Genomic DNA, 15,061 nt, shown 5'->3' with positions numbered 1-15,061 from the left:
GAAGAACAAAAGGTGTTAAAGCCACAAATAGGCACAAAGCGTTCCAGTGCTGCTGTCATTAATGCATGATTTCTGCTGACTATGGCGATGCAGACTCCACCGCTTCAATTTGATTAGACGCTAGCACCGTTCTCGCTCACCAAGCTCTGAAAGTTGTCCAATCGAAAGTTGTATCACCCTGCCTGGTGGTTTCGAGCTACACATTATCCCTGTACAGTGAAACCTCGTTAAACCATAGTTCGCCAGAGCTCAGAAAAAGTACGTACTAAACGGTAGTACTGTTTAACCGAATAGCATGAGATCACCCACTTACCTGTCGAAAATGAAACTCAGTGAGAGTGCGATGTAAGGGGTATTTATTTATTTATTCCAGTATTTATTCACTTTGCGCGACAAAAGTGTTATTTTCGTTTGATGCCGCGGCGGCCTAGCACGACGACAAAAGCAGCCTCAAACTTACTGAAGCTGCGTGCCAGCTTTTCAGCCAGCCCCTTCTTCTCGGCAAACACTCGCATGGCAGATTCCTCGTTGGCAGATTTTTCCACTGAAGCGACCACAGGAGAGGGGGAGTTCATTTGCTCGCTCGACTAAAAAGCTCAAGTGAAAATAAGCCATAACAGTTATCGCTAGTGGTTATACGTCCCCTTCCCGATGCGCACATGCTTGCATGCATTGCTAATTAATAATCATTGAAAGCATACCAGAACGAAGTACCTTGGCTGCATCTCCTTGCGTGAGACCTTCATCAGCTCGCCCTCCTTCAAGAAAGTCTGCAGGTCAACAAAGGGAAAACGGCCATGGCATAAGATAAGAAGCTGCGCACTGGATTATGCATACAGTCAAACCTTGTTATACCGAAGTCACATCTGACACACAAAGAGCTTCGTTATACCTGATATTAGTTTTAAAACACATATCTGTTACACTGTAATGGCGGTGAGAGAATCTTCATTCACTTCGTTATATCTATGTTCGTTATATCGAGGTTTTACATATAATCGTGAAAAAAATTTGCTCACCCTTCCTGGTTTCAGCACTTCGTAACGGTTAGAGATCCTGTTTTGGAGCGACATTAGTTTGGAGAAGTTGTCCTAGAAAGAGACATAAAAGTAAATGCGATTCATAATACTAACACATATGCCCTGATAATAAACTATTAAGAGCCTAATACAAAGCTTGCTTTCAGAGAAACCCTAGTAAGTTTTCATTGCCGCTTCGTACTAGTGTTCGGTGGATGACGATTTCTCCCCATGAAGCTCGCCATCTTGCAAATTTCTGCAAAACTCATTTGTCGTATTATGTGTCCCTCAGCTTGGAGTTGTCGGATATTTTGGCCTTGCTCTACGATCTGCTGGCCTCCTGGTTACCTCAGGTCAAAGAGTGACAGCCCTAGAAAGACATTGGTTTCAGGTTCAATACCTGGACAGGGATGAATTACACTGATCTACAAAGATTTATTTCTGAAAAACTTGCATGGGTTTCGTTTGTAGCTTTGTACTATGCTCAGGAGGACAACAATTTTTTTTCATTTTGCTACATCATTTACAACAGAGAAAACAGGCTGTAGCATAATTTTAGCTCTATGGTCGAGAAAGCGGAAGGCTCGGGAGAACGTCCAGCCTATAAAAATTTGAAAATGCAAAGATGCCGCAATGTGTGAGCATTTTTAAAATCTCAACGCGTAAACTTGAAGGAGCTATGGTCACAATCTTCACTCTTTAGTTTCATACTGCACATTATCACATGTGTAGTGTCCTGGAGCAGCTGCTTCCTGATATCCACATATTTATTTATTTATTAAAAATACCTTACAGGCCCGAAGAATGGCCATTGGGTAAGGGAAGCCTAAAAAATTTTACATAGTATAAAGAGCACACAATTATACAGAACATAAAGTGCTTTGTTAATAATAATACAACGAAGAGTCAAGTTTACACACACTAAGATTCTCAGCTTGAAAAAAAAAAGAAAGAAGGCACACAAGAAGCAACGCAGACAAGAAGTTTTTTTTTTTTAAGTTAAATGAATGTTTGTGTCGTGACGGAATTTTTCTTTGTTAGCTTCAGCTACCAGGATATCGGGAAGGTTTGAGTACGGGCTAGTTGGTATTCCGTGGTATAAATCGTCACTTACAGCGCATACATAGACGGAGGACAAAAAAGGACGACGTAGACAAGCGCTGTCTACGTCGTCCTTTTTTGTCCTCCGTCTATGTATGCGCTGTAAGTGACGATTTATATCAGGAAGGTCGTTCCACAAGCGGATGACACGTGGAAGTGCAGATGAGTTAAAAGCATCTGTTTTACATAGATGCGCGTGAAAGAAAAATGATTATGCAATCTTCGCGAGGTGATCGGAGAAACTTGCAGAGCTATTGGTGATGGCCTTGGTCCGTGAACGGACTTGTGAATTAGCAATAAAAGTGCTACATCACGACGAGTGTTCAAAGAAGGAATTGATAAATTGTGTTTATTTGCGTTATACTTTCATTGCAGTTGTAATATTGTGAGACGATGAAGCATAGATGAAGCTTATCCTGTCTGTGCAAATAAGCAGCGAGTGCGACTGATTAGACTGGTGCAATATAGGCCAAATGCTGCATGCCTAACAGCGAGTATGGTCAATAGGTATGAGTTCATTTTTCGCAAGCAGCACCGAGCACCAGGTGACCTCAAGCAAAAGATGCAAAGTGAATGACATCGTTGCGGCGCCTTCTCTTTCAAATTTCATACAAGCGCCGCTTCTAAGGCATTAATTGTAACATACAACATGTGATTCACGGTTCATTGGTGCTAAAGAGAAATAGGCAAGACCAAGGAACATGCAAATAGGACAACACATACACATGTACAGTTACAAGCGACAACACGTGTAACAAGCCCAGCATGCTTTCTTTATTTCTTTCTTAATTTTTTTGTAGAAGGCATGCTTTGCATTCTGGTGCAGCTTTCTAAAAAGCATAAAGGCACCCTTTGGTGTCGAGCAGACAGCCTTCTAAACCTCAGAGTTTTAGTGAGATGTTTCAAAAAACAATTTCTCGGGTTTAACAATGCCAAGCTGCACAATGGGCTATAAAGGATAATGTAGTGATGTTCTCCGGATTATATTTCAACCATCTGGGCTTCTTTAAGAGACACTGAGAGCACAGCACACAATAATTTTTCGCATTCAGCCCCGGTCAGAATGCAGCTGCCACAGGTGGTAATCAAACCCACGACCTGTTGCTTGGCAGTGGGCCGGGGAAGCATCTTAGAGAGGGCGAAAGACTCACCCCGAGCTTCATACTTTCGTTGGCATGCTGGGCCACTTGGGACACGATCTCAAGCGCGGCACAGGCATCGCAGTACTCGCGCGTGTCCACTTCCAGGTTCTTGACGTAGTCGGTGAGCAGAAGCCGGTACTGGGGTATCCGCTGGATTGGCTTGAGCATGTACTGCTGCAGGGTCAGCTGCCGACAGCGAGGACTTTGCTGCGAGAAGAGACGCCTCGGTAATGCACCTTCCAGATCAAAGGTGTTAGAAACGTTTCACGATATTTTACAATGTTTGAAGTCTTTCAACTCGATTCACTCTGCAACAGTTTGGCAGCCCGGCAAGTTGTGCAATCCTGAAAGCGTTTCACTCACGCTCAAGTGTCGTATGCACATGTTGTAAACGAGTTAAAAAACTTGAACCAGCGGAATAGAGTTCAGAGGAAAATGTTAACTCGAAGTGATTCGCATAAATAAAAGGCAAAAATTGGCAACCACCTGGACGGTAGAAGAAGGCTACGCAGGAAGCCCAAATGGGTTTCTCAAAGGGAAAGCTTCGAAATTGAAGAAAATTTTGTCCTGGTTTGGGGATCGATCCCGGGACCAACGCCTTACTGGGACGGTCGCTCTACCATCTGAGCTAACCAGAAGGCTAGCAGATTATAGAGAGAGCCCGAATTGGTCGACAACTCTAAGCGTAGAGACCCAGAATATGGCAAATCAGTTCTGTAGAAGCCCACAAGGTGGAGGAATATTAATGAAGGGGGAAAAAAAAAATTGGCATCCACCTGGACTGTGGTGCGAAGCTGCACAGGAAACCTTTGAAGTCATCAGCAATGGCCAAACAAGAGAGTCTTCAGGCTGAAGCCAACATTTCGGCAAGGAGATGCGTCTCTGTCACAGAAAAATACAAGTCCTCTTTTTTGAAACGCTGCCTCTGTGAACTGAGGTTTCTCTTGTCTGGCCACAACTGATCACCCAAACCAGCGGAAGAAATGCAATTAAAAAAGAAGAAGAAGAAGAAGAAACAACAGAGTGTTGGAACTGCAAAAGTCACACTCTGCAAGCAGGCAACACAGGACCAAGAGATTCAAACAATAAAATCGACACGATCGCTGGTGCAGTAAAGCATGCAGAGATTTCGGTGTCAGCTTGGTTCGGTATAATGTCCTCTCCTTCCTTCTGTCGTGTTTCTTCTAACTATTCAACCAGTCTGACATTTACCAACTAGGCCAACTTCTGAACCTTCCTTGTTATCGATAACTTTCCTTTTTGGAGTGCTTCCTTAGACGGCAACAACACAGTGACTTATATGCAGCTTACAGCGATCGTGCGATGTGTTGCAGCCCCACAGCCTGGCATGACATGCACAGAGTGAGAGACTGCAATAGCAGTGTACACAAATATCCTAGAAGCAAAAACCGAATTAAGGTAGCAAGGAAACAAACCTGGGCTTGCAGGTCTGGCTTCCTTAAACTTGAAAAAAAAAAGTTTATTCAACATAATGACAAACATAATTCAAGATAGTCATAATTTTCAACATACGTAACAATAAACATTCTGTTTGACCAACACACATCGTGTCTACTACGTGAAATTCAACTGTAATGCACAATCACGTCCAGCTTCGTGATGCAAAATCAGCAAGAACAATTTTGTCCTGGGAAAATACCGAACGTAGTCAGAAATTTGGCTAAAAAATTTATAAATCTAGCCCATCAATACAATCTGGTCTAATAAGATTAGGACAAGGCTTCTGCCAATGCTCCAGTAAACCAATTACTGACCTCGAAACTGCGGACAACTTTCTGGAATTCGGGGTACTTCCGCTTGGCCTCTTCCAGAGTGGCAGTCATGGCCTCAAAGTCCTTGATGTAGGATGAGTACAGCTTGAGGAATGGACCCATCTTGATGAGCACATCTGCTACTTGCTCCTTGCCTTCCCTTTGAATAAGACAGAGGAAAGAAAAAGGCAATTTTTGTTCTCGTGGCCAATCAAGAGGAAGATCATCAAGTGGAAGAAAATGAAAGCACCCCATTATTGCAGTTAAGGACTGTTAGCAGCTTGTCAATGATAAGTGTAACACGGTCGCAAATACCAGGATTCACTCAATAAGGCTCTGCAGTGGAATGTCTAAATGGCCCAATGCTCTACAATGTGAGCTTAGATCTGTCGTCATATATCTTCATCATCATCAGCCTACACTTTATGTCCACCGCAGGATGAAGGCCTCTCTCAGTGATCTCTAACCACCCCTGTCTTGCGCTAGCTGATTACAACTTGCAGATGCAAATTTCTAAATTTCATCACCCCGCCTAATTTACTGAAGCCCTCAACTACGCTTCACTTCCCTTGGCACTAATTCTGTAACTCTAATGGTCCACCCTGCCCTACGCATTACGTGGCCTACCCGGCTCCATTTATTTTTCTCTTAATGTCAACTAGAATATCAGTTATGCAGCTGAAATGTACTCATACGCTCCCCGACACTTGCTTAAAAGGGTATTGAAGTGCATGGCACAGGACACACCAAAATCACAACATCAAGCTGCTATGCCACCTGAAATGCTTCACTAGGCAAACAAGTTCATGAGGCCTCATGGTCATCTGGCACAGAACCACAGCGCATAAATGGCCATTGCCGATGCAGTACCAAGAGTAAAGCAGAAAGATGCGAGTGAAGAAAAGACCCACCAGTTGTCAACGCGCTCCTGTAGCTGCCCAAGCAACTCCTCATTTAAGTCCACCAGGTGGGGAAGGTGCTTGAGAATCTGGTCCAGAACATCATCGGGGACGATTGGCGAACCGCGTTCTTCGCTAGCTGCTCGTACGGCTTCCCTAAAGTCCTGCAACGAAGCCCAGGTTCAGGATCATTGTATCGTAAAAACGTTAACACTAGGTTTTGCAATTCATCGCCTAATGACGTGGGCTCCAAGATTAACAACTTATTTATCTGTTGGATTAGCAGCTGCAGATGAAAACAAAATGCGAAAGCTCCTGTGCACTTAGGTTTTAGGATGCATGCTAATGAACCCAAGGTTATAGAAATTGTAATCTGCAGTTCTTCATAATGATATTGCTCACAGTCAGTGCAGCAGAAATTCACGGTATAGCTAGTTCAAACAGGCACCTAACGATGCACGAAGCAAAGGACATAACCTTGTTTGATGTGGTTTTACCAGTTGTGCAAGGATATATCCTTGTTTTTGTATGTTGTTTTGGCCATTGTGGACAGCGTACATGTTCGTTTTATATGCTGTTTTGGCCCGTTCTGCACAGCACGTATTCTTGTTTTATCTGCTTTCTTTTTGCCTGCTGTGTACAGAACATATACTCATTTTACATGCCGTGTTTGCCATTGGAAAAGGACATATTCTTGTTTTACCTTCAATTTTACCAGTCATCGCCAGGGCATACCAGCATACAAGAAATATGCTGTTTTACATGCTGTTTCGCCTCTTATGGACAGGGTATATCCTTGCTTTCTGTGGCTTTTTACCATTGTGGGCACAGCATATCCTTGTCTTACATGTGTTACTGCCCATCACAGACACCTATCTCAAAATTCTCACTTCTGTGCCTATGAGACCACCATGGTGGAGGGTGTTTCGGAGATAATCTTGGCCTCTTTTTTTCACACTGCCCGACTGTAGCTTTGGGACAGAACACCGTCAATTGTTGTTGTGGAAAGTCAATCACCTTGTTCAGCAGGTGCAGGGCGTCGACGAAAACCTGCTCGGAGCTCGCCATCTCCCGGGCAATGTACATACACTTGCGCTTCCTGCGGTGCCGGGCAGCCTCGTCCAGGGTCATGTTCCGTGTCTCTTCCCCATCGCTCTCCTCCTCCGACGAACCCTGCCAGCTCACCTGCAGGTGTGTGAATTGAATTGCATGATGCACACCTATATATTCCTTCCATTTACAAATGTGTTATACATGTCTGTTATACGAAGGCAACAATGAATTGAAATTGAATTAAATTGAAAAATTGGCTACGTTTTCCGTCGTGAAAGCGAGCAGCAAGAGAAAGTCTAGTCAATAGCCTTCGTAGCTCTGCCTGCTACTCGTGGAACTAAGTACGGGCACTCACTGTGCTTAGCCGGTGTCGAGCCCCAGAATCTCTCATTATCATGATAGCTGCTCAACCGCCTCAGACACAAACACCAGAATATTAGCGTGTACTAGGAGGCTCTTCTGGACTGAGTGGCAACGTTACGCAGAGACCACAATGCCACTGTCTAGTCTCTTTCCATTGCAGGAAGTTGCAGCGTTTGCTGCCACGCTCGGAGAACAAGAGCGTTCACAAGCCAATGCAACCACAAAGAAAAAGTAAGCGAAACCCCGGTGTGACACAAGAGAAAAAAATAAAGGTTTTGCCGTTCTTCTGTCACATTTACAGGATGCATGCATGAAATGTGTCAGAAGAAGGGCAAAACCTTTCTTTTTTTCTCTGCGTGCGTGCGTGCTGCTGCTGCTGCAGCAGCAGCAAGAGAGAGTAAAGCAGTTACAAAGAGGAGGAGGAGGAGGAGGAGGAGGAAGTGGAGGAGGCGGCGGCGGCAGCAGCAGCAGCAGCAGCAGCAGCAGCAGCAGCAGTAGTAGTAGTAGTAGTAGTAGTAGTAGTAGTAGTACACAGAGGTGGCAGCAGCTGTAGCAATAGCAGCAGCGGTCAATACTAGTAGTTAGCAGTAGTAACAGTAATATACATAGTATTTTCTGCTCAGGAAAGTAAAGCAGTTACAAAGGGCATTATGCTCCTGCCAAGGGGGCAAAGTTTGGTAACATGTGCCGTTTTCGGAGCAGCTGCACGAACAGTATGTCTCAGAGTTTCTTACGCAAGACGGTGCATCGAAGCAGGCTATTTTCTGATGAATCAGCACTTCATTCTTTATATGAGATCTATATTCTGGTACAACACAACTTCTACTGGCATCATGTCACGCATCACCAACACTCTCAAGTGATCGCTGGCCTTTTCAAGTGAAACATCAGCACCACACAATGTGCCAAGTTGCCAGTAAGCTTTCAATGTAACTGGCAGTGCCCAAGGGTTCTTGAGAATAATTCAAAATGTTAATAAAAAAAAAAAGAACCTTGCTATTCTGATAAGCAATTGGCTCCTACTGCTACATAAATGACAGAATTGTCAACATTTAAAGATAAACGTAAGAAGAAGCTACAAAAATAGCAACAAACCACCATATCCTGCAATCAAAACAAAGGAAATTTGAAAGTTACAGCAACACGCAATGAGGCAGATCAGTGAGCTCGGCTATATATAACCACTTAACCACTACCACCTGTACTTGCTGACAAAACTTGTTGTTATAGTGTTACAGAAAATGGTGCCATAGGTTCACGCGTATAAGCACTCCCTCTTTTTGATGCCCATAATGACCAAAGCCGGGGAAGGCGTCTACATGCAAAGCAAGCAAAGAATGAAAAGCTCATGCATGCAATATGTTACTTTACAGGCACTCAATGATTGAGCAGAACAAGGTTGTTTCATTTCAAACATCATAGGCAAAATTTGGTCAGCCAGGCAAATCACTACTCACCATCACAACACTCCTATACATAGTCATGCACACATGAAAATTCGAAATAAATATCAGTGAACAATTTACCAAAAGTAACAAAAAGTTATAAAGATGACCTGATCTCAGTCATATGTGCATGCACAGGACCAAAATCAAAAATCTAGAAAACGATGCGACCATCTCAACATGGATTTTTTATTATAACTTTGCAACAAAACAAACTGGCATATGCACAAAATGCTGCACAGTTGATTTAGATCCCACTGCCCGCTCAACATCAGCAGGCAAGCAGCCATGCTGTAAAGAAACCATGGCCCACAGCATTGCAAAGTGTTTGTTTTTGCACAGCATAAACAAGCAGCTCCAGAGAACAGATTAGCAGAAAATGATTCCAGGTGGTACGCAAAGCCAGTGAATGCAAACGACTTCAATCGCAGCATGCACAGACGTTCTGGAAGGTGGATAAGAGGTACTAGATGCGAGACAACTTCTCACCTCTGAGGCAGATGAGTGGACGCTGGGTAGATCCTTGCGAGGCATGAGCGAAGGTGAGTCCTTCTCATCCGTCAACCTCTGGTCCCTGGATTCACTTTCCGCTGCAGACACAACACAACACTTAGCAGCAGATGGCTGGACGCCCCTGTCCCATAGCAGATGGCACTCAAGCCTCGGCGAGATATGCCCCAACATTCAAACGAGAGCCGGTAACAGGTTGTGTATACCTCGAGCAAAAACTTTAAGAGAGGGCAGACATTTGTGGAGAAATGTGAATTCAAGAATGACACCAAAAAAAAAAAAAAGTTGCAGGTTCTGGTGAGCACGAGCCACTTACAAACATACCCGCGAATCGGGACGTGCACTTGGGACGAGAGTTTTTTTTCTGTCCCCCCCCCCCCTTCCCCCCTTCAAATGCAGGAACGACCTTGCCGGCCTACCTGACACCGTGCTCTCCGGCGGTGATAAGATAAGAAGGCCATGAATAAAGAGGCTACTGTCAGGGGGAAGATACGAGCTGGGAACTCAACGGCATCTGTTCACTTTTTCACGGCTTTTTGGTAATCTCGTTTCAAAGGAACACTTCAGTGCTTCTCAGAGGTTGCTATGGTTCTTATTTGAATATACATCGACCGCCAACACGCCGTGCCGTGCGTGCATGCAAGAGTGCAATCAAAGGGCAACCAGCCGTCATGAAAACCAGGCGTGACAGATAAGACTATGTCCCCCATCCTTATGCTGTAGTTTATCAAAAGCAACAAAAGTATAAGAACGGTTCATCTTGTACTTAAGCTGAACGAGACACTGATACAAGTCTTGCAACATACACTTCTTGTGATGCGCTGAAACATGTACACTTTCCAAAAGCAAGAATGCCACTGCACTGAAGGTAGCATCCTTTATTTTTCAGAAAGAATAGAAAATGAAAGTGCTGCATAACTAATTTTTGCAGCATAGTACTGCAATGTCCTACGCATTCTGTGTAAGCAGAGACTCGCCTCACATAATTTCCACTTCTAAGTGAGAAGGAATTGGGAAAACTGAGAGGCTCGATTTTTAGTAACAATAGGGTACCCATGCTCCAAGGGCTAGGTTGTGTTATCTATTTGTATTAGGTCTTGTCTCCTCTGTAATGCCATAATAGCCTTTAAGGTGTGTTAGCAAACAAACAAATTAATTAATTAGTTAAATGCCTATGAAAGTGCACTGAGGCAGGCAAAATAGCCATCACAACTTAATTGGCAGAGCATTATGCGTGGCATACAGAGGTTGCAAATTCTACTCCCTTTGGCAGGTAATATTCATTAACTTTTTTCTGATTATAACTACAAATTTTATCACAGAATTAACTGTAATGATATATTTACTCCCAAAGTTCAATCGAAATAAGAACGGTTAGCTCTTTCTCAGCTTTCCTTGGCTTTATTCTCCAATAGCTTCACATGGTTACATTTACAAACATTCAGTAGCTCAAAGGGCTGCCGTAAAAGGTTCTTCAAACGTCCATTGCAATGCAGATATTGAACTGCAGAACGTTGTCATGAAATGCATGAAAAATACCTTGTGTGCTACGAAGTCACCTTTGACTTTTTTTTTCAATGACACAGGCTTCAACCAGGCCCTGCAGAGTCCATCAAGTTCGCTTATCTCTCTTTGTCCTGACATTAATTTCATTACATGAAGGTGTGTGTTGGTTCCTTTCTCTTTTCCTTTTTTTTTTGCAACAATATTTTTGCTTATCTTGCTTTACTAGAGCCATCCTGCCAAAGATTAAACATTTCTTCAATCAATCAACCATTCTTGCTATTTTTCATTTTATTGTTCATTGTCACCTTTTACCCTATTGCTCTGAGCTGCATGCCAGGCGTACGGCTAAGCTAGCCTCTGCAGCCCTTGATAATGCTTCTCTCTCTCACAAAAAAAAAAAAATGCTTGTTTCTGGACAGCTTATCAGCGAGCCACACAGCGTGATGTTGATTGAGCTTCTAATTACTACCCACTCAATAACCAGAGCATGGCAGTGGCATATGGAACTGAATCAACTCCTCACCTTCTGGGAGCCCCTTAACTGTTTAATATTGGGTATGCATAACACGTCCTATAACACGTAAAAACTCACAAATTCAAAAAGATTTTTTTCTTTCATTATGTCTTTCTCTACTGAAACAAAAATAAAAGAAAGACAGTTTGTTATCTGTAATGGTGACAGCTACTACTTTTCACATAATGGTAACAATAATAATAAGAAAAATATTCTACAACAGAAATTAGTCACAGGTTCAGAAAAGCTGGAGCGGAGTTTGACAAAGGTGTAAATGCTGCATTTTGGTGGGGGCAAAATGCAAAAACGCCCACGTCCCGTGCAGTGGGGGCACGTTAAAGATCCCCCGGTGGTCAAAATTAATCCGGAGTCCCCCACTACGGCGTGCCTCATAATCAAATTGTGGTTTTGGCAAGTAAAACCCCAGAATTCATAAGGGTGTAAATAAAGCCCTCGTACATGCCGAGTCGCTGAAAATCTTGTGAAAGTGAACCTATCTCTGAAAATGATTGCCCAAGAATACTTTCCCAGGTTGCACCGCTCAGTATCCCAAGTTCCAATACATATGTGAATAATGAGTTTCCACTGTCAATTTGGTTCTCGCCAATGTAGTGTCTCCCAAAGCCACACTTTTACAGAGAACCCTGTTTGCACAGTAGAAACAAATAACCTTCCCTTAAAAAATGTATCAACAGGGAGAGTGATACGTTTTTCAAGGGTCTGTGGGAAAAAAAAAAAAAAAGTAACGTCCGGGAAAACGTAACAGTGAGGAAAGCCCCAAATTGCCACGGCAACATCAGAAACAGTTTTACGTGCATGTGTAATTAAAGGACACGTACCATGTTCCGTGACAGTGGCCCCTTTCCTCTCTTCATATGCATCATGGCATACCATGGGCCGTATAACGTAGAACTATTCCAATATATTTTTATTCCAATCTCCTGACGTCAAATTTGTGCGTAACCGCCAACGCAAGCATCTGGTGGTCACCCGCATGGTTGTCTGAACAAACCAATCAAATGCTCCCCTCGTTCATAGGAGGTCACTTTTGTTTGCTTGAAAAACGAATAACATTGCCTGCACTGAGTGGCTTGTCTTATCTAATTGGCTCACAAGAGGCGAGGAGCAGGCTCAAGTTGAGAGGCATACGATGGGGCCGAGCCACTGCACTGAATATCAACATAGAATGAAGTGGGTGGTGCCCCCGACTGCGATAGGTCCGCTTTCTCTTACTTAGCTTGTGGTGGCTCGTCAACAATCGCGGCGGCATGCAATGGAAGCTTAAGAACGATGCTAAAACGAATCTTCAGCAAAGAAGAGTTGGCAGAACGAGGTCGTAAACGTGCCGAAAGTTCTCGAAAATGTTACACAGCCATGCAAAAAGTTTTATTATGCACAAATAAACCCATGCTCTCCGGCAGGGTCTAGTAGCCAGTGCCGGAGCGATTGGCAGCAGCCATCTTTTATTCCTTTCGGAAAGGGGCAGCCTGCGGCTATTCAGAAGAAAATTCAGTTTTGTTTGGCATATTAATGCACCTTTAACGCGTATGCGTCACTTTGACATGGTAAGCTTTTGCAGTTTTGTGACGCTGTGTGGGAGGCAGGTGAAGTGGGTGCAGCTCGAAAACTTTTGACCAATAGCCGAGGGCTAATGGCAAAAAGGCGTCGAATCAGAAATAACTATTTTTGTTTTGTTCGATCAAATTATGCATAATCAGAGTGTACACATCATATCAGGTGGGGAGCTATCACAGTTTTCGTGACGTCGCGTGACAGAAAAGTGAAGTGGGCATGGTCCCAAAAAGTTTTTGACCCATCGCGGTGGGCTGATTGCACAATTGTAATAGAAAAGTTTGGAATAGTTTTACGTTATAGCGCCCCATGTCTGTATTATACCAAAACTGAATTTAGGGAGCCATGACATGCTTATTGGGACTGACGATCGCATACTTCTGGCGTTTCATACTTCCGAACTTGCCTCAGCACTACTAAATTTGTGCGACTGCCGCATTCAAATGCAACATAACACGCAGGAACATTACAGAATGGCAACGTATCGAATGGGAACATAATACATAGGAGTCAATGGGCTTTAGGTCGGGTCCACGAAAATGTGACAGAGCAGCCGGGAAAACACAACATTGAGGAACATATCAACGGGGTTTTACTGTACCTATAAAATCTTTATTCTGGCAAGGACCGAGATTCAAAAAGCAAGAAAATTATGTAAGCACTGGCAGGATGCAGCAGTATGGAACCAGTTCCCGACAACACTTTATGCACGTGTTTACAAGGAATTGATTCATAGAATTTACTGTCCCACAGAAATGCAAGGCACTGCAGTAGAGTGTTTTGTGTAGTCAGTGGGCAGACGGGTTGCTTGACCAGGCTCACAGGTAGAAAGTGCCGTTTCGGGATCCAAGTGGATCCCTCGTTCATCAGAAAAACTGGTCAAGACAGCCTTCGTTAAATAACCTTCCTTAGCCCTTTTAACAGACAAGAGAGAACTAGTGCACCGAAAATTCTATTACTTCTTTTTTTGTCTTCATAGAATGTGAAGCCAAGCTTGAGAACATTTAAAGCAAAATATGAAAAATTACAGAATGCCAAATCTTTTAAAATCTGCTGTTTGGGCATGACAGAGTGTGGAAGCAGGAGTCTACTACTTTTGTTAACAAGCAGAGGCATTATGAGGCGATCCAATGCATTCGAAACTTAACAGATACATGCAAAAAGAAAAATTAATTAGTGTACGAGGTACTTTGTTCAAGTACTTGCTTTAACTTGAGGTGTGGCAAACTGACAAGACAGTTGCGAATTCATAGTGCACAAAAAACACTGCACGTCCCCAGAATGTAGCTTAAAGCAACTAAACACAAACCACGTAGAACTAAAACTAAATATGCAGCTATAGCACCTAATGATTAGTAATCCATGTTTGACAGACATCTCAATAATGTCTAAAATTGCTGAGGTGCTGGTTAGAGAGTTCGTGACTGGTTGTTTTAAAGGTTACTTAACGATTGTGTGTTAACTGTTTTGAAGGTAACTGAAGAGCTGACTGTTCTGATAATATTGCATTCCAGTAAAAGCAATCTGTGTAATCCTGAACCTCCACTGTATTTTTTTTTTTTGTAAACTAGTCAGCAACTATCTTCCTTGCTGACAATGCTCATTAGTATCTTCTGATGTGATACCAGTACACTCTCAAATGCCCAAATGCACCAGACCACTTTCAATAAAATTCTAAATTAGTGTATTTTCACAACACGCACTAAGTGCAGTGTTGAAGGCCACACTGGCCAAACAGCTGTACGAAATAGAATACAGCTTGGCGAGGCCAGGCTGCAATGACAGAACCCAGAACATAGAACAATGAGTACATTCAAACTCTGTCTTTGTTAAGTGTATTGTGCACGTCAGACATTCCTGATGCTCGTGAACTTCTGATATCAGAATTGCCAGCATGTAAAACCACAACCAATAATACTGAAAGACAAACAAAAACACAATCCTCCCTGGGTCACCTTGCTGGTCAATCATGTGTTCTTTTGCCTTCCTCCTGCGAAAGTGCATTACAAGGTTCCCCAATGTATGCGTTCTTAGGCGATGTAGGCAATAAACTTGGTCGTCTGCTCTCGTCCTGCCAATGTGTCTGCATCTGGTTGTGTTTTTATACGCAGACGATTATGCAAACAAATACACATCAACTAGCCTACAAGAAGATGTTCTGGTGA

At 43.2% G+C, this 15,061-nt stretch overlaps 1 protein-coding gene across 5 annotated transcripts in view; it reads right to left on the bottom strand.

The window, feature by feature from the left end:
- The window catches only part of LOC139060921 (FYVE, RhoGEF and PH domain-containing protein 1-like), a 53,410-nt gene that overhangs the window by 14,946 nt on the left and 23,403 nt on the right, over positions 1-15,061 (bottom strand). For all 5 annotated transcript variants that reach the window (XM_070540228.1, XM_070540230.1, XM_070540227.1 and 2 more), the window contains 7 exons: positions 9,284-9,384; positions 6,951-7,118; positions 5,946-6,097; positions 5,038-5,194; positions 3,272-3,469; positions 1,020-1,091; positions 702-770 (listed from right to left, as the gene is read on the bottom strand). In XM_070540228.1, coding sequence (XP_070396329.1) covers positions 702-770; positions 1,020-1,091; positions 3,272-3,469; positions 5,038-5,194; positions 5,946-6,097; positions 6,951-7,118; positions 9,284-9,384 — 917 coding nt within the window. The remainder of the gene's footprint in view (positions 1-701; positions 771-1,019; positions 1,092-3,271; positions 3,470-5,037; positions 5,195-5,945; positions 6,098-6,950; positions 7,119-9,283; positions 9,385-15,061) is intronic.

This window comes from Dermacentor albipictus, chromosome 6 (genome assembly GCF_038994185.2).
Source record: "Dermacentor albipictus isolate Rhodes 1998 colony chromosome 6, USDA_Dalb.pri_finalv2, whole genome shotgun sequence".
Taxonomy (NCBI): domain Eukaryota; kingdom Metazoa; phylum Arthropoda; class Arachnida; order Ixodida; family Ixodidae; genus Dermacentor; species Dermacentor albipictus.
This window is presented reverse-complemented; position numbering and strand designations above follow the sequence as displayed.